Below are 20,626 nucleotides of genomic sequence, written 5' to 3'. Positions count from 1 at the left end.
TGTGTCAACTTTTTCTCTTGGATATCTTTATCTTGTAATGTAAAACCATGCCAAACTGGCGGCGGTCTGATCAAAGAGACTACTCAAACCAGATATACATAGAAATATAGATTTACCAAATTGAAGTGGCCTATAAGCTACACCTCAAGTTCTTAACATTTCATGACGGGATTTTCATACAAAAATTATACGAACTTTTAAATAATGGAGTTGAGAAGAGTTTTGAATTGAAGAGATCTCGAGGGAAATTCAATTATTTAGCAAATAAAGTACAGAATCAACAAGTATGTCTTTATAAATAGTTGGTGAGCGTTCGATTAATTCAGTTACTGATCAAATCGAATTTCTTAAAACCAAACCAATTGATTTTTTTTATAAAACCGAACCATACCAATTTTTTTTTCTTTCTAAAATCGAATAATCGGTTAATTCGGTTGTCAACCGTGATAACCAAAGAAGTAAAGCTCAAATCAAAGATTTGAGAATCGATTTTAAATTGTTTATAAATTATAGATAGGTGAATAGCTAAATGGGTCATTTCTATTGGGCCATAGTCCAAGCCCACTGTGCTTTTCATGGCCCACGAACATGAACAAATACAAAGCAATTATCCATTTGAGAGGCAAATTCACAGAACGCGCGAAATCAATTGGGAAGCTCGATGTCCGCACGCGATCGCGCGGTAGCGACGGTTCTGGCGCAGCTGTCGCTCACGGCTGACTGCGCGTTCCTCGGAGTTGGCCTTGTTACGTCGCGTTCCGCTCCATCCGGAAGTTTTTGGTCACATCATCAGCAATACGGAAAATTCGCCAATTGCCTTATTCTCAGATTTCGGATCTTCGGTCACTCTGTTCGGACGATAAAATTTCAGCGAATTATTCTCAAAATAGCGAGAATCATTCCAACAGCGAGGAGGGTGGAAATATAGTGATAGTTAGGGGTATCGTGGAGGCGCAATCTGCGGTGAAGGGGCAGTGGACGAATCTTAGGGGTTATGCGAATGATGTGATTGTTTCTCGAGAGTCAGGAGAAAAAGGCGTTGTATTGGAACAAACTCAAACTGTATGTTTCGTTTTTTTATGCTTATTTGGTTTTATTTCGTTTGACCTGATGTTGCTGTTTGCTCTTTGAAAGTTGTTTTAGCTTGAATTTCTTCTATTTATCGGTTTCCTGAAAGTTCAATTTGAAATTGTGGAGTATGGGAAGAAGAAAAAGGTTTTAAACTTCACCCAGATTTGTATTTGGTGATTATATATTGATGAATTTGTTGGTGGAATTATTTGTGAACTACTAGAATGATGTGTTGGAAGTTGAATTGAAAGTTGATTTGGATGAAGAGAAAATGATAATGATGAGCTTGTGAAGTTTAGAGTGATTTGATAGTGCGAAAGCTTTGAAGGATTGGTACCGAAGATGCCGAGCTATGTAGCGCGGACACTCCTAATTTTTTTTTTGAAGTATTGGACACGGATATGACACGGCAAAATCGGTGTCGTTGACTTTTTGCATGTTTCACCAGTCGGATACGCCATGGACATAGCTAGAATATGTCATGAACATGGCGGTGACATGTTTCGTAAAAAAAATATTCGGCTTTTTTTTTAAACACTCAGAAAATTTTTTGGCCTTTTCTTTTTAAATTTAAATCACCGCTCTGAAATAATACATTGTATATATTTACATAAATTTATATATATATTTCTACAATATATTTATATAAATACGTATATCTCTACAATTTTTATTATTAAATATATATATATATATATATAATATTTATATATTTTTTAATAATTATCGTATTCTAATCGTATCGTATCTTATATTTTCAAAAATTTTTGTATCGCTGTACGTATCGAACCTGTACCCATATCCATGTAACATAGATGCTGAGAGAATTGAATCGAAGAATATCTGATTTTTGAATACTTATAGAAATATACAGAAGGTTATATGTGGATTGTGGACTGTGGAGTACTGGCTTCATTTTGAATTTTGTCATAGTCTTGAGCGGAATATTGTTTCTTGACAGCTGCGTGAGGCACATTAATAAGTTGTCTTTTTGAGTAACCATTACTCTATGAAAAAACTCACGGTTGAAACATATTATACCATGATGCCAACTTCTATATGAGTATTCCTTAGGAATTGCAGTCTACTAAAGTTTATACCCTTTGTAGCATTGAACCGATTTTTCTTCATTTTTTCACTTTCTATTATTAATTGACTTATTTCTCTCATATTTATTTTTGAGGAGTATATATACAATGAACGGAGTGGAATAATAGGTTGGAATTCAGATCTACGCATTTTGCTTCCTAGATCCTGGAAAGAGGAAGGGTCGTCCTCAATCAGAATGGTAACTTGTTATGGTTTCATATATTTATTTGCACTTGATTCTGGTCGATAATATGATTTAATGTGAGATTTCGCAGTTACTGATGTTTTATTTTCCCTCTTTTTTATGTAACATTTTAAACTCATGGTTTCCTTATATATGTATTTCAGTATTTTCTCACAGAATTCAGCATCTTTAATATTGATGTTGATCTGATGAATGACTGACATTTTCCCATCAGGTTCCCTTTGTTCTTGTTGAATCAGGAAAAATATCTGATTATATTCATATCAATATGGAAGGTTCAAGACATCCATTACCGCTCATCACAGTCTATCGTCATGTGCATCCTATCAATGCTTTTCCTAGTACTTTTTTGCAGGCGCTTTTCGGGCATAAGTATCCTGTGCGTTCAATCTCGTGAATGTCCGATGATAAAAAGTTTCTTGAGCTGATTTTGTCTTACTTTTCCCTAAAATTTATTTATATATGTTGCAGGTTGGTATGCTGGACGAAGAGAAAATACTTCCTCTTGGAAAGGTTGTAACAGTTGTTGGTACCTGCAGTTTTAGAGATGGGATTCCTGAGATCAAATCATGCAAAGACCTTCCTTATTTTCTGTAAGGAAATTTTCTTGAAATTCATTTGATAGTTAAGATAATACACTTCAAGATTATCTTTATTTTGAATTTGTTGTATCAACTCCTCTGAAAGTATGAAAATTATGCATTTTTTAATACCTCGATTGAATATTTTTTTTGGTGGTTCTCATGAGATGTTTAAAATAACACACATTTGCATTTATTCTTGGGTTATTGTTAAAATAACTGTGTATACTGAGAATATGGATATCCTATTTTATCGACCTTTTACTGAAAAAATTTGTTTGCCACTTTTCGTTAGTTGGTCCACCCTTGCTGCCAGAGAAATTCTATATTGCTGCATTCTGGTTATTTCATGCTTGAAAATTGTAGTGAACTTGTTTGGTAAAACCAAAGAATTGTTCTTTTGTGATATCTTATGTATTGGTTATTTTTAATAATGCTTCTGTGTTTTTATGGAACTGCAGCTGCATCAATCTTTTATATGTTTTTTGTTTCCCTAAATCTAATCTAGGGAGCTGACTGTTGCAAAGATTTATGTAGATCTGAAATGACCAAGGATCAGATGATATCAGATCTTTCCTTCAAAACTAAAGTGCTAATGTGGAGCGGATTTGTATTTGGTTCCCTCGGAATATGCGTCCTTGCCTACTCTGTTGCAAGGTAAAATTTATTAAACTAACCATTCCTTCTTAGAATTCAAGGGAAAAGTTTGATATGTTTGACATCCTTTGTCAGATGTTGGCATTAAAGGGAAAAGTTTGAATTATATTCTTTTATCCTCTACCTTGCTTCCCTTTAAACTGATTCCTTGATGCTTACGTTCATCTTCATGCATAGTGTGCTCTAAATCATCAGTTTTATGTTGGCACAAAAGACACACTTATACTATCTTTTTCCTTTAATTTAGATTCCTTGAGACTGATAATGTTGATACTTACGTTAATATTAATGGATATGAGAATGTGTGCTCACCTTCACGGTTTTAAAGGGGCTTAAATGGGACAATTGATAATTTAAAATGGGAGATGGACCTGTTCGTAACAACCTAAAGGTTACGAAATAGCACTTTTTCATGACGTCTTTGTTTATTACTCTCTTCAGAAATTGGATGAAATGGAAAGCATGGAGGCAACAGAGAGAAGCCCGACAGCAACACAATGATATAGAAGTTTCATCTCCAGTGGCTGTTGCAGAAGAAGAGTCTGCAGATGTGCCAGACGGAGAGCTATGTGTGATTTGCCTGACTAGAAGGCGTCACTCTGCTTTTATTCCATGCGGGCATCTTGTATGTTGTCAACGTTGTGCTCTATCAGTCGAGCGTGAAGTATCACCCAAGCGTCCGGTATGCAGGCTGTCAATCCGGAGTTCAGTAAGGATATACGATTCTTGAAATAGATCATAGTTAGGACTTAGTTGTTAGGCAAGTGATCCACATTTTTTGTTGTATATTTTAGGAACATTGACATATTATGTGCTGCAAGAGCATTTTGTAGAACATATTATGTGGCAGAGAGCATTCGTCGAGTGTGGTGTCTTACTTGAACGATAATAGGATTTGTCTGATGTTGGGTGCATAATATCATGTGTTTTGATGTGAAGATTTTTTTAAGGAAATTTTCAAGTATTGAGTAAAATAATTAGCTTTTTTTAATTATAATTTCTATATTATTCTTTATATTCGAATCATTGCATTCAATATTAAAAAATGTCGATGACAGTCATGAGAAATTTAGGGTCTGATTCCAGCAAATGTCATTAGTCCAGACGTAGGTTTCAAAATTGTCTCGAGTCTGAAATCACAAATAAAACCATTAGAAGGGGGTCAGGAGGGTGTACTGACGTAATCCCGTCAACGCTCAAGACAGAGACTGAGAATAAAAGTGGAGAGCAGCTAAGGGTGCTGTTGAAAAACAATATAGTGAATGAATGAGTTAGACACTTGTACATGATATTTATAGAAGAATAATTGGGCCCGTGTTGGGCCTTCTACCTTGATTGGAGATGGATCAGGGGTCCCAAATATGATTTGGGCATAATGTCCATGGGATATCAGTCGGTATTATGGGTCCATTAATCCATGATTTGCACGAAGGGTGGTGATTTTTCACCTTAGTTTTTTCTTTCTATTTGAGATCCATGAAAATTTTAGGACATGGAAGTATGATCTGATTTACAGGTTCATACTAACACTTATTTACTAATGAAATGATTATAATAAAACCCAAATAAAATTAACTAGTTAATGGAATGAAATTCTGTGATACATCCGTGTCACACGGATTTCAAATTCATTAAATAATAGATGTATTTGAAATTCATGTGTTACATTTATATAAATAAGTAAAGCACAAATTTATTGTTAACAATAATATAATCAATTTCAAATTCATCCATCGGACACCGAAAGGCTTGCCCAAATCCGACAAACATTTAAGCAGGCTTGGAAACTTTTTTAAAAAATGAAATAAATAATTATTAATTAATGTACAAGTGTCACGCCATGGCGTCCAAGTCTTGTTGGACCAAATGCATGCGATAAACAAGAGAACAAGTGCATGGGACCATGCTTCCTAAAATTTCTTCCAAAAAAACTAAAAAAATAATCATTCTTTTTCCAAATTTGACTGCCTAAGAATATTATTTTTAATAAATATTAACATAATAGCTTCTTTTTATATTAAATAATCGGGACTAAGGAGTTGATTCACACTACTTCGATTTGAATTTCGAAATTTTATATGAAATATTTAAATAAAATCAAATACTATCATTTTTTTTATTGTTCTTCATAATGAGTAGGTCTCTTGTGAGACGGTATCACGAATCTTTATCTGTTAGACGGATCAATCCTACTGATATTCACAATAAAAAATAATACTCTTAGCATAAAAAGTAATATTTTTTTATGGATGACCCAAATAAGAGATCCGTTTCATAAAATACGACCCACGAGACCGTCTCACACAAATTTTTTGTCCTTCGTAATAAGCATGATTTCAAATTCAAAACAAGATTGAGTTCTAAAAAGTTTAAATAAATAAGCTAGATGCACGTGTGGAGACAAGAATTTTGTGGGTCGGCGCCGAAAAGCTTGTGGACATATAAAAAAAAATTCTTGCATGAAAGTGAAGCAAAAACAAACTTTAATTAGGTACCTTTTATTCTTGTAAGCCAAGAAAAGGAGGGGAAAATTATTAATATATCATTCCTTCTTGGATGCTCAATACCGAGCGAGATCGATGACAATGATTGTTATCAATTAAATAAAAAAATTTCTAAGATTTTGGAAAATTTATATTTTTTTGTCCCGAAATTATATGTTTTTCATTTTTAGTCATGGTTGTCAGTCAATTCACGATTTTAATCAATTAATTTTTATCGGAATGCGGACACACAATCGAAAAATAATGACATGTCATCAAAAATTGCTTGTTGTGTGTCATGTCAGAGATGAACAACAAAAACAACAAAAATACATGTGTTTATTTCACTAAGAGAAGTTGGCTTTATGAATCTTACTACATTATTGTGTCATATCTATTATTATATTCTCATCTATATCTAGATCGTGCGTATGTGAGCATTCGAGTGAAAAAATGATTAAAATCATAAAAAAAAATGTAAATTAGTTGACTAATACCATAAATTAACCAATAACATGAACAAAAATAAGTAAAAACGTGCAAAGTTACATGGTACGAATGTAATTCTCTCTAAAATTTAATGCATAATTTTTACAAATGAGTTTAGCTAAATAGTCCCAAGTCGAACCTAAAATACAATAAAAACGTGCAATTTCACGATTGGCATTTCGGTCAATGTTTTTGTACTATATATATAATTTCGTACTAGTGAAAAATGGATGGGCGGAGCGATAATTAATTAGCTGGGACGGAGAGATTGGCTAGACAAATTGTCAGCCGTAGCAAGTGGACATATGCAAATTATTATCAATTTTTTGGCAATAAATTTGGACTTTTAATCCTAAAAAACCAATATTTTAATCATGCATATCATAAAAGAAAATTTGTACTTTTATTCTTTTAAGTGTATATATTTTGGGTTTTAGTCATGTAACTTGACGATATTTGATTTTTATACAGTAACTTGAATTTTTTTTTGTTTTAGTCTTTTTTCGTCACGAGTCATAAAATCTTCGAATATTGTTTATTTGACACTAATGATATCCGACATAGCTCTTGTAACGAGAAATAAACTTATATTATACACACCGAATAAGTAAAAACAAAAAGAAAAAATAATTCAAAACAACACTCAATATTTCAAAATAAGACGAAAAAACTTTTTATTTTGCTTAGATATATTTTAATGTGTATAACATAGAATTTACTCTCGTCACATGAACCATGTAAGAAAATAATGGTGTCAAATAAACAATATTTGGTGGATTTAGCAGTTGCTGCTTAAAAAAATGATTAAACAAAAAAAATCTAACTCATTAAATAAAAATCAAACGTTACAAGTTATAAAACTAAAACTCTATAAATGTCAATTTACTTAAATAAAATTCCAATTTTCTCTCACCATAAACAAAGGGATATTTCATTTTCAATTAGATGACACGTCCACGCCTAGACAAATCTAACAAAATTTGTCGTATTTTAAGGAAGTGTATAGCCGAATTGAAAGACTAGCTCACAATGATTCCATTTTCTACATTTCACATTTAGCATGTTTCTATCACATTTTTCATGAATCAGGTTGGATCAGACATCCGTACCACAAAATTGACATATAAGATAATTTTGTGAGACAGTATCACAAGAGTTTTTGTGTATATACACTACAAAAAAAGATACTAGTTTATCGACGGTTTTCAAATACTGTCGCTACATTTAGCATAATATTGCAAAGACCGTCGCAAATTGTGTGTGTGTTTTTTTTTTTTTGGTGATGTATATATATAGAGAGAGATGCATACACTTCATAATTTTTGGGACTTGGGAAATGCCAAATTTAAAAGAGAGAGCATCTGAATTAGCTTCCCAGGCAAGTATATTACACTCTTTATAACCTTTTGATCTTTCTTTAACTTTTGTTCTTCTTTCCTTGTTTAGTTTTCAGACCAAATACGATAAAATTAATTATACTTTGCTTCGTGTGTAAATAACGATTCTTAACCTTTTTGTCTTAATAATTATGTTTTTACGTATGGGCAATTCTCATTTCATGAATAAATGTGACCAATTAACCAACCAACAAAACTACGTGTTACAAATAATGTCTTGTTATTGCATCAAAACATATAAAATGTTGACTAATCTGGCTAACATTGAACTCAGTAAAATGAAATAGTTGAATAATTGAAAAACGAGATTATTCAAGAATACACGTTGAATATTGAAATTACACATTGAATTTCTGGTAGTAGATCCATAATCAAAAAAGTGTTTGTGTTGGAAAAATAAGTTATGAACCTAATAATATTTTTCAGAGCAGGAGCGAGACGAGACCAAGAAATTAAACGGAGACAAATTAATAAAACTAGGTGTGGCCAAAACATGATTTTCAATGAAATTGTACATAAAATTTTAACCTTTTTTTTTCATTTGCAATTTAAAAGGTCTTCTACATAATACAAGCAGGGTTGCCCATTGCCATAATTTTATAATTTTATGTACATATATATTATTTTTCATTCTTAAATCCGTTAGACTCCAGGTGCAAAATAATATACCATATTATAAAATAATTAGATCATATTATATTATATAAATTGGTTTTTTTTTTTTTTTGCATATATAAATTGATAATTTTGATACCATCATGTTTGAAGTCCATTAAAATCCAAAATTTCTAATTTTCAAACTCTTGTGTATTTCATTGACCAGATTAACCTTGGTTAAAAGTTTATTTCTTTGTTTGCTACCAATTAAGTAATTGATTTTATTTATTTTTTTAGTTTCTTGCAATTCATATCAAATATCATTCTTTTGTATATAATTTCTCCTTTTAATATCTTGACCCCTTACTTTACCATTTTTAAGAGGGTTCGATTATAATATTTTGTCAAATTTTTTTGGGGAAAAATTAAAAAAAAAAATACCACTCAAACATATGTGGATCTCACTAATAAACTTAAATTATTTATTAATTACCAATTATTCTGTTAAATAAGAATAAAACAAGGCAAAAAATTATGTGAGACGGTCTCATGGGTCATATTTTGTGAGACATATATTTTATTTGGGTCATCCATGAAAAAGTATTACTTTTTTATGCTAAGAGGGTTGACCCGTCTCACAGATAAAGATTCGTGAGACCGTCTCACAAGAGACCTACTCATAAAACAAATAATATGAATTGATGTATACCACACGTACTTTATCATATATATAGTTTAACTTGATTTTAAGATAAATGTATTGATTAATAATATTACTAAAAAATTAATTATTCTATAAATACAATTTCATATACGAAAGTGAATTGGTTTTATAATTAGAAGTTACTAATTAAAATACGTATATATAAATAATATTTTAGAGAGGAAATTGTATTCTAGTACTACTTACCCTTTTATGCTTGAAATTTGAAACAAACGAAAAACATTAAGTACATAATATAATCATGAAAATGAACCAATGTTTTGGCTACATTCACGAGTCTTTCAAAGGCATAAAAACTCCAAAAACAAGAAATAAAAATAAATAAACAATAAAACTGAAATAAAATAAATAAAAAGAACATCCATGCAATGAAGTTTCCTCATGGATCTTGCTCCACATTCTAGTTACCTTCTTGATCACTTGTGTCTCTCAAATTCTTCCCAATTTCGAATAGAATAATTAGAATTACTCGAACAAGAAGAAGAAGAAGATGTCGATGACGTTCCGAATTGTAGCTGAAACCTCAAGAAATCTTGTTCTTGCTGCTGATATGAAGAAGATACCATCGGTACTGCATTATTTAAAAAACCCTCATCATAAAAATAAGATCCTGCAGGTGCATAATTATAGGAAGTCGAAAAATTTCCGTAACCGAGCAAATTATTATTGCTATGAATCCCACCGGACGGCGCTAGCTGTGAATTATATTGAAGAACATTCAGGTGATTGCTATTTTGTTGATGTGGAGCTGGAATTTGAGCACTACTTGTATTTCCAAGAGGATGTGTAATATTGTAACCAAACATGGACTTTTCGGCTTGAAGCCTTTCGGGGAAGTTGAGTTTGGCTTTGCTTCCTTTGAATTTAAGTGCCGCTTCATCGTATGCAAGAGCTGCAGCCTCCGCGGATTCGAAAGTTCCGAGCCAAACTCTTGCTGCTTTCTTGGGATCGCGTATCTCCGCCGCCCACTTCCCCCATGGCCGCTGCCGCACTCCTCTGTAGTGTCTTCTCTTTTGGTTTGAGCTACTCCCTTTTCATAAAAACAAGTCATAATTATATGAGTAAACACCTAATTTTATTAAAGAAAGATGCATTTTCTTGTTCTAAACAAGGGTTTTGACATGTAATCTCGAAAGATATCACAAAAAAGAGTCTTTAGCTACACAACTCACACACCCACGCGCACATACATGTACACTAGTAGCAATCGAATCACTTGTATTATGTGCGCATCGATATATTAATGATTTTTCGTTTTTTCGTCGTGTCTAACGGCAATTTTTATCAGTCATTCAATGATATATTGTGGTTTGAAATGATAAAATTGATCAATGTATTATATATACCATTAATGTTCAAAGAATTAAAGATTTGAGGGTAGTATGGATATATATATATACCTTCTTCTTGAATATTGAGAGATGCCGGTGCTGCAGTTGACTGATGATGATGGGGTAGCCCTGCCCATGAGTTTAATACATCGACAGAACCGGGCAATGCTCGATTTTCTCCGGTGCAGCCGATGACTTGGGACAGTACAGATACCATAGCCGACATGTCGTGCTGAGATCGAGCCGAGTATATAGGGAATAATGAGTCATGAACATTATGATCTTCTTTCTCCTCCGATTCATTGGATGAAAAGGACCTCTTCCCATTTCTTGGATCCACTGTGACTGTCTTCTGTTCTTCACTTGAAGTAGAATAATCAAATCAAAAGAGGTGAGAGTGATAGATTGTTCTTATGGGAAAGCTAAGGTTTTATAAGGAGGAAAGACAATGAAAAAATATTTCATTCTAGGGCTTACTGTTTGGCTATGACATGTTCTTATACTTTAAAATGTTAATTGTTGACTTACAGCGTACCTCGTGTTTGAGACAAGCTTTCGGTTCAAATTTCAATTATAACAAAATAAATCAATTAGCTCAAAAAAAAAAAAAAAAATGCTTCTTAATGGTTTCTACATTAAATTTCATTCATATATATATATATATATATAGTTTTAATATGTTGCACATTTGTCGTACACACTTATGTAAACACTGATGAGATGACATCAACATATTAGATTTAATGAAATATATCAAATTATACATTCAATAGGTGACTGACATATCATCGGTACTCATATAAGTGTACGCGGTGAGTGTGCATCATATCAAAACTATATATATATATATAGTATGGATTTCTGACATCAAAATAAATTTAAATATATAATTATTGTATAATTTTATTAATTTTATTTTCCTAAATTTAATAACCTTCCTTTAAATCTTTCAATCTTTTTATTAAGAATATAATATATGTAATTATTTTTAAAATAATTTATTATCTTTTTAATTAATTTAAATTTATTTCTATATATAAAATATAATTTTTATGTTGAATGTGTGTGCTCAAGTACTAATTATTAATCAAGCAAGAGCATTATAGAGACTGATTTGGAATAGCACAACCACACAAAAAATCTTTCCTATTTTATCCTTACATAATATTTGTCATGTGTAGATTGTAGGTTTGCTTATTATCTAATTAAATGTATAAATAAAAATTTTATTATCAAAATACATATTCAAATTACAAAATCATTTGCGTGAACAGAAGAAAAAAAAAGCTTATTTTTTAAAGATTTTTATTATGTGAAAAGCAACTAATTTATCGTCAACTTTTGAATACATATAGCTTGAGAGTTGGAAAACCTCAAACAATTATTTCAAACTTCAAACATATTATTATTTCAGACAATATTACAAAAAACAAGCACAAATTTCTGTCTACTTTATTAGGAAAAAAAAAACATTATCGTATTTTTGCTTTTTTACTTTATTATATTAATGCAACAACTTTCCAAATTACAAATGATTTATCAAAAATACTATTAAAAAAATATCGAAAATTTTAAATCAAATTGAGTTAAAAGAGCTGTCCAACGGTGTACAAATATCTGGTCTAATTTGGATGTATTCCGATACTAAATCCAACACGTAAAAGCTTGGTGAAGAAAAATGGACAAAATCGATATTTATATTTATTTTTCTTTTGGTAGGGTAATCGATATTCATTTATATTAAATATAAGTCGTGGTTCATAAATTCCATACTTCAACTGAAAAATTTAAGTCATATACATTTTTTTTACAAATATATAGCTTGTGTATAAATTAAATTTTGTATAAAATATTTTATAATATATAATTATCATCTAAAGAATATTAAATCGTTCCATTAATTAATTTTTTTTAGCTAGGATGGGTGTTAAAGAAAATAACAAAAATAATATGCAGGCATAAAATTTAGGCCTTACCAATAATATTAACTCAGAATCTTTTTAAAGTGTTCTAGTTTACATAATTTTTTTATACCAAGCTCTACATTTTAGACAATAAAAATTATTCATGAGATGTATGTATGTATGTATGTATTATACACAAATATATATATTAAATTTGAGTAGATAGAACAATCACTTTAGTTAACTATTATTATTGAAGAGCAAAATAGAAAATATACATTTGATGACCATGAATGTCACATATTTTTAAAAAATTATGTCACATATGAGACTGTCTTACAGATTTTATATCTGTCAGATGAGGCGACTCGATCCATAATCATCATGAAAAGTAATATTTTGACATAAAAAATAATATTTTTCATGAATTGAGTGAGTGTTGAGATATATATCACAAAATTTACTCATGAGACGATCTCATAAGAGTTTTTATGTGCAATCTTCATTTTATAAATAAAATAAGATATTATTTGGTATGGATAATCAAAATATGGGAAGATATAATATGCATGATATAAAAATTGATAAATATAGGTCATTTATATAGTGTGATTAAATATATAGTGTTTGGTGTGTAGGTTAAGTACGGGTTAAACATCAATGATCACCTTGTCAACAATAACAAACTACATTGTTAACAACGATCAGTCTGTTAATTAACTCGATAGAGAAGCATATTTTGTGCAAAAATTTTAAAAAGAATATTGGAAAACTTTCTCTATTTTTAAATGAACATCTAAAGTCATCTCTTAATCATGAAAAAAAATTAAATACAAAAGATAATTAAGAATTTCATTTACCTAATCTTATGATCAAATGCTTACTATTAGAATAAAAATTATAGTTGTAAGACAAGATGCAACTTTATTTTTTATACTCGTGACAACGTATAATGCACCTACTTGGTTGTTAATGAATCAGAGTCTTAAGCTTATGAGTTTGGAGATGTGCGTGTCTATCCGTTGATGCTGTCTCGTATCTCTTAGAGATCAGTCTTACCATTTCTTTACAATCGGCCATGTTCGTAGTAGATATAGTGTTACTCGTTAATGACGTCATACTATCGGCCATGTGCTTAGCAGCGACATTATTACACGTTAAGATATAATGTCACTCTTTTACGGTTCATCTAGCAAACCAGATCAAGCGGCGCAACGTCAGTAACTTGATGCACGAGAACTTCCTAAGAGATCATCATCTCAGTACTGCTCTCACAACTTCACCAACTTGACTCACGAGAACTTCATAGGAGGTGACTCATCCATGTACTACTCTCACTCATGTATGCTTAACCCAACATCCCCAAGCAATATAAAAATATGCTTATTGGGATAATTGAATCCATGACCTATCTTTGATACCAATTGTTAGGATCGAGCATTTACCACTAGGCCAAAAGCAATAGATTTTCGCCAAGATGCAACTTTATTTCCTAATACTCGTGGCAGCGTAAAGTGCACCTACTTGTGTGCTAATGGGTCAGGTTGTTATGACCATGAGTCTGGGGAGGTGTGTGTCTATCAGCCGGTGTCGTCTCATATCTTTTAGATATCAGTTTTACTTTTTCCATGTTTTCGGCCCTGTCCCCAGTAAAAATAGTATTATATGTTAAAATCAAGTGTCACTCTTTTATGGTTCACTTAGCCAACCAGATCAAGCGGCGTAACATCAGCAGCTTAATGCACGAGTTAATTCCCAAGATGTCACTCATTCTAGTATTACTCTCATTCATAGAGACTTAACCCAACATTCACCCCAAGAAATAAAAAAAAATGCTTCTTAGAAGAATTGAACTCATGATCTATCTCTGATACCAATTGTTAGGATCAAGCGATTATTACTAGGCCAAAAGATATAACCATTAGCCAAGACACAACTTTATTTCCTTATACTCGTGGTAGCGGAGAGTGCACCTACTTGGGTGCTAATAAGTCAGGCTGTTAGAACTACAAATCCGGGGAGATGTATGTCTATCAGTTGTTGTTGTCTCATATATTTAGAGATCGGTTTTATCTTTTCCCTATTGTCGGCCTTGATATCACACGTTAAGATCTGGTGTCACTCTTTTATGGTTCACTTAGCCAACCAGATCAAACGACGTAATGTCAGCAGTTTGACGTACGAGAACTTCTCAGAAGGTCACTCATCTCAATACCACTCTCACTCGTATACACTTCTCATTATTTTCAAGTAGTTTTCGATTTCACTTAACTTACATAAAATCATAGTTTTTAATTATTTTTTATTTTTTCAGATTATTAGCTAGTATTATAATCATACTCATACCACTAATATAGATATGGATATTATAAGATATGCTTACTTGAACATGCGCATAGTCGCATAGATGCCAATAGAACACATCTTCTAAATTATTTTAACAATGGCACGGTCTCTTGTATAATCCTCGTCGGGATGCCAGGGGTTCCAATCGAACCATGACAAAAGCCCATCTCCTTGCCAATAAATCATTAATCTATATACCAACAAGAAACGGAGTACTGCATGTTCCAATTAATTCTATTTGTAGCAGGCAACTTCTGCATCTCCTACGCTACATATTCATAGTTACAACGATAGTTAAATTACACTGTAATGCTTTAAATATTTATGGATTTCTTGAACTCCTCCAAGTGAGGAAAACAGGTACAAAGAGAGCAATAGGTTGCAAATGTATACATCTGACTAAAAAACGTTGGCCAAATATATATGCTGTCAAGTTTGAACGAGGAAACGAGACTAAAATCAGCTCCTCTCGAGCCAAGGGAATCACAGAGTTTCATCGCAAAGATCGATCAAGGTTGCTTTGGGGTGAATTTCACTGAGAATTTTGCGATAAGCGTGTTGGAGATTTAATATAATAAATCTATAAATCATGTGATTAAATCCATATATCACAAACGCCAGGAATTCATGTCGAATTATCAGAAAATATAAATAACAGTAAACACGTACCATAATCCATTAATTGATCTAGCGTCGGAGTTATGGATCTTTCGAGGCAACAGAGAATCGACCACCTTATTCCTGTCTTAGATGGGAGAAGGAGATATCTAGAATATGTGTGTCATATATATATATATATTTTTTTGCTGTTCATTGGGGACCATAACCTTATATAACCTTAGCAGTTTTCGATCCATCAAGACCTAATTGGGTTGGGTTTCTACATATGAGGTGGATCATACCAATTTATTTAATACTTTGAAAACTCATAATTAATTAGATCATTTTGAGTCCTCTATTAGATAGCGTGTCCATTACAATTAATTAAATTATGCGAGCTCACAAAATAATTCCAACAATCTCTCACTTGGACCATATAAGTTATATGTATATTGTATATACAAAAATTGGATTGAGGTCTCGCTATCTAAACCAAAATATTTCTTAACAATCTGGTCTATCAATTATACTAATATTGAACCAAAGCAGTCATCGCTACATTTGAAATCATTGATCCATCAATGATCATAATATTAGCATAATCAATAACATAGATCAAATATGGATGTGTAGCATGGAAACACATATATGTGATCAAAGAATATAATCTGAATTTCCAACTGATCCTCCTAATGGCTCAGAGAGTTCAATAACAGACTTTCAATCAAATGATAAACAACAATGAAAGTCATCATTTTATTTCAGAGTAATTCAAATAAACCTTAGTCTGTACATAAACTTAAATCATGGTAAATGAGTCAATGCTCAAACCAAATACAAACTCCCATTGTACATGCATATCAACTATGTGGACAACACCAATGTGTGTCACATGCCCATAAACATCTTGGGTGGCCAACCTATGACAAATGAATCCGCAATCATAGAGTTTGCAATAACATGCTCAATTGACACACAACCACTCTGAATTATTTTTTTCCAACTAGAAACTTCGTATCAAAATATTTTGACTTTGACAAGCTTCAGTTGTTCTTTAAATATAATATAATGGTTTTATGATCACAACTTATCCACAATGGTTTCTTAGACCAATTATAATTGCCGGTGATAAAACATTGCAACTTTTTTTGAAGTCCAGATATATAACTATTTCCAAATGTTAGATCTACGATATGTAAGCATAAAATCCTTAGTTCACTTTATATACTGCATAACCCGATTAATGATCCAATGTCGGGTTTCTTAAATATATGCCAAACATTCCATTGTTGTACATAAAATCTAAACGGTGTTCTTTATAAATCCAAATGATATTACCATCTTATAAAATGTATACTACAACATATGTGGACATAGACATCAATATATTCTTCTCAATGTTGACTTCTAATTGACTCACTCCTACTAAAGTCAACATACGAAATTAATTTATATTTAATTTCATGATGATTTCATGCATGCATAATATCGATGACATTTAAAATATTGATGTTCAATTTATCAATCTTATCAATTAAGGAACTCATACCAAACATATTTGAATTTCGAAAAATTGAAAAGTTTCATTACCACGTGGATAACGGAAAAACTTGATTTGTCCAAACACGAAACTAAAATCAAAATGCGTCTAAAAAACTGTGCAACAAAAGTGTTTTCCAAATTTAAATACCAGAAAATAAAAATATCAGTTCCTAAATAAAGCTTTTAAAAACACCAACAATCTTATTGTCATTTTTCATACAATGTATCTTTCACCATCAGTTGGCAACCGGCTCCTTAGGCAACCTTTTTTTTCATGTCAATTGGCGTATTTGGGTCAATCCTTCTTCACATGCCCATGAGTTCTTTTGCAAAAGAAACAAGTGATCACTTTATCTAGTTTATATTGCTCCATATGCGGTGAAGTCCCAGAGTTTCTTTTCTTATTGCTCCATTTTCTTTTCTTATTGATGTAATTACCTTGATAGTTAGATGTCAAATGAGCACTTTCAATCACATCTTGTTTCAATCTCTCCTCCTCCTGAACGTACTGATCAATAAGTTCATTTCAAAGTCCACTTTTCCTTCTGGGTATTATAACTTATTTTGAATTAATTAAATTACACATGCAGATAGATCAAGACTAAATTCACGACTATGTCTTCTGACAATTCCAACTTGAATTCTTTTAATCGAGTCACAAGATTTGACATTTCCATCATGTACTCCTTTATGTTCCATTTCTCTTTATATCACATTGAGACAAGTTTAGTCAACATAGTACTTGTTTCGACCTTTTCGTTTGCAGGGAAACGATCTGCTATTTGAGTAAGGAACCTTTTGGCATTATTTTCTTCAGGAATCGCAACCCTTATAGTATCTGAAATGGAATGTTTCATAATCATCAGACTCATGTGATTTGATCGCTCTCACTTTTCCAAAGTTCCCTTTTGATCAGCAGTTCCTAACCTGGTCAAAGGTGCGAGACGATATTCCCTTAATGCATAGTCCAAATTCATACAGCCGAGCATTATCATAACATGCTCTTTCTATTTCTTGAAATTTGAGCCATTAAGTACTGGAATGTTGTTAAGATTGGTTGACATAGAAGATACTATACCAAATAGAACAAAAAAACAATAAATTATAGTCCATGCATATATTTAAATTAAATAAGTCACATAAATATATGCATGCAGGTGGTGGGCCAAAAAAAAGCACCTAGCACAACATTCATATTTAGGCTTGGAACAAAAATAACAATTTGTAAGTGATACATTCAAATATCATGGTTATTAAATATTGATAATAAATCCGACCAACAATATATCTTTATTTGGACGGACAATTGCATGTATAGATAAATCCAAAATTATCACATATTTAATACATATATTGTGCTAAATTTTGGCCAAAAGACGACCTTTCTTTGGGCCAATCATTTTCCCCATAAGTTTAACACAATTTAAGATTATATATGTGTCTACAATCTGGCAAGAAAATAATCTTCATTTGGGCAGATTAATTTCTGTATAGTTTTGACACGCTTTAAGACCACATAATTTATGTTTAATCTGGCCAAAAAATAACATTTCTTTGGGTCGATTATTTTCTGAATAGATATAAACACTTTTTTTGGTCATTTATTATGTCTGCAATCTGGCCAAAAAATAGTCTTCTTTTGGGTCGACTATTTTTTACATAGATATAAATTCACTTAAGTAAGATATATTGTACACAAAATATGGCAAGAAAATAATCTTCTTTTGGACCGATTATTTTTCTCATAGATCTAGATGTACTTAAAAATTATCTGTTGTGTTTGCAATTTGACCAAAAAATAGTCTTTCTTTGGGTCGGCTATTTTTTTGCATAAATTGAAACACAATTTATTTTGAAATATAACAATATCTATATATGCCAAAAAAGCACTTTATTAACATGTAATTTAAATTTAACCAAATTTGAAATATAAAATATTAATTTAAGTTAAAAGTTTCAAAATAAAATTTAATTTACTTTAATTGGGCCAAATAAAACATATAGACCAAATATGCAAGAAATAAAATATTTGCACTTTATAATTATTCATCCACAAATATTTTATCGAAATATTAATTTAAGTTAAAAGTTTCAAAATAAAATTTAATTTACTTTAATTAGGCCAAATAAAGCATATAGACCAAATATGCAAGAAATAAAATATTTGCACTTTATAATTATTCATTCATAGATATTTTATCGAAATAAACGAAGGCGATAAAAAACCAATGAATAATTCCATATTAATTTAATTTTATGTAATTAAATTTTAAAATGGTCGAATTTAATTTTTACAAATCAGAATTGCGGAAGTCAAAATTTTTTTGGGCCGATTATTTTCCGCATAGATCTAGATGCACTTAAAAATTATCTATTGTGTTTGCAATTTGGCCAAAAAATAGTTTTTCTTTGGGCCGGCTATTTTTCGCATAAATTGAAACACAATTATTTTTAATTTTAACAATATCTACATATCTCAAAAAATCACTTTATTAACATGTAATTTAAATTTAACCAAATTTGAAGTATATGATATTAATTTAAGTTAAAATTTTCCAAAAAAAAATTAATTTTCTTTAATTGAGCCAAATAAAGCATAGAGACCAAATATGAAGAAATAAAATATTTGCATTTTATAATTATTCACCCGCAAATATTTTATCGAAATAAAAGAAGGCGATAAAAAAACAATAAATAATTCCATATTAATTTTATTTCATGCAATTAAATTTTAAAATTGACGAATTTAATTTTTACAAATCAAAATTGCGGAAGTCAAAATTTAATAAAAGGTCAAAATTCTGAATTTCAAATTTGGTTCAAAATTGGACAACAAAACAAGGCCTTAGATTAGCAAAAAATAAATCCCCAAATTCGAAAATAACCTAACCCAACAATAAAATCCGCTGCTAGCCGCCGAGGCCGTCGCTGGAACTCCGACTTACCACTGGAAAATGACAGCCCATAAGGCGGCGACCACTAGTACACTGTCATTGGTCGGCATTAGGCTAGAAATCGACCGGAATATGTCCAGATATAAATCACACATGAGATCGCGATTCATGAAGAAGAAAACGTGACCGAATTCAATCGATACAGAAGCTTTTACAGCTAACTAATTGGGAGTTATGGAGCGCCTGAGTGTGAAGAACAAAATGCCTAAGCACTCGCCGCCAGAAAGTTGCCTGAGGACGTCCGATTTGCCATGAATCTGGCGGCTCTATCACAAATTCGAAAAATCGAATTTTTGATTTTTTTTTAAATTCGAAAATTAATCTAAATTTTTGATGTAAAATTCGAAAATATTAGATCCAAAAAACACGAATTATTCAGTTCCAAATTCAAAAAATTTAAAAAAATTAGATCTGAATCCAAAAAATTTATAGACTATAAAATCGCATCAGATCTAAGAATAAAACATATTTTTCTGTTTTGATCAATCAATAAACAAAATTATCATAATTCAGCATGAATGTGGCTTTGATACCACTTGTTAGAGATTTAATAAAATAAATCTACAAATCATGTAATTAAATTCATATATCACAAATGCGATGAATTCATGTCGAATTATCAGGAAATATAAATAAAAGTAAACACGTACCAGAAT

General features: G+C 31.2%; 1 protein-coding gene and 1 pseudogene across 2 annotated transcripts; one reads left to right on the top strand and one right to left on the bottom strand.

Moving 5' to 3' along the window:
* Positions 1 to 569: 569 nt before the first annotated feature.
* Positions 570 to 4,594, top strand: LOC142549424 (E3 ubiquitin-protein ligase SPL2-like; annotated as a pseudogene).
* Positions 4,595 to 9,361: 4,767 nt separating this feature from the next.
* LOC142548195 (ethylene-responsive transcription factor ERF114-like) lies at positions 9,362 to 11,127 on the bottom strand. Of its 2 annotated transcripts, XM_075656518.1 has the most exons (3): positions 10,694 to 11,127; positions 9,976 to 10,323; positions 9,362 to 9,864 (listed from the first exon to the last, which is right to left on the bottom strand). In XM_075656518.1, exons 1-3 carry the CDS (start codon positions 10,848 to 10,850, stop codon positions 9,710 to 9,712), a joined length of 660 nt encoding a protein of 219 aa, XP_075512633.1. In that variant the 5' UTR covers positions 10,851 to 11,127; the 3' UTR covers positions 9,362 to 9,709. The 2 variants fall into 2 exon arrangements, with proteins under 2 accessions (XP_075512633.1, XP_075512632.1); XM_075656517.1 differs by having other exon boundaries at positions 9,367 to 10,323; positions 10,694 to 11,123.
* Positions 11,128 to 20,626: the final 9,499 nt, after the last annotated feature.

Source organism: Primulina tabacum, chromosome 6, assembly GCF_025594145.1.
Source record: "Primulina tabacum isolate GXHZ01 chromosome 6, ASM2559414v2, whole genome shotgun sequence".
In the NCBI taxonomy this organism is placed as follows: domain Eukaryota; kingdom Viridiplantae; phylum Streptophyta; class Magnoliopsida; order Lamiales; family Gesneriaceae; genus Primulina; species Primulina tabacum.
This window is presented reverse-complemented; position numbering and strand designations above follow the sequence as displayed.

Excerpts from the sequence above, each read along its gene's own strand:
- LOC142548195 (XM_075656517.1), bottom strand. The coding sequence starts at position 10,850 with ATGTCGGCTATGGTATCTGTACTGTCCCAAGTCATCGGCTGCACCGGA. Across the intron at positions 10,324-10,693 it reads TCTCAATATTCAAGAAGAAG|GGAGTAGCTCAAACCAAAAG; the intron begins GTATATATATAT and ends TTTTATGAAAAG.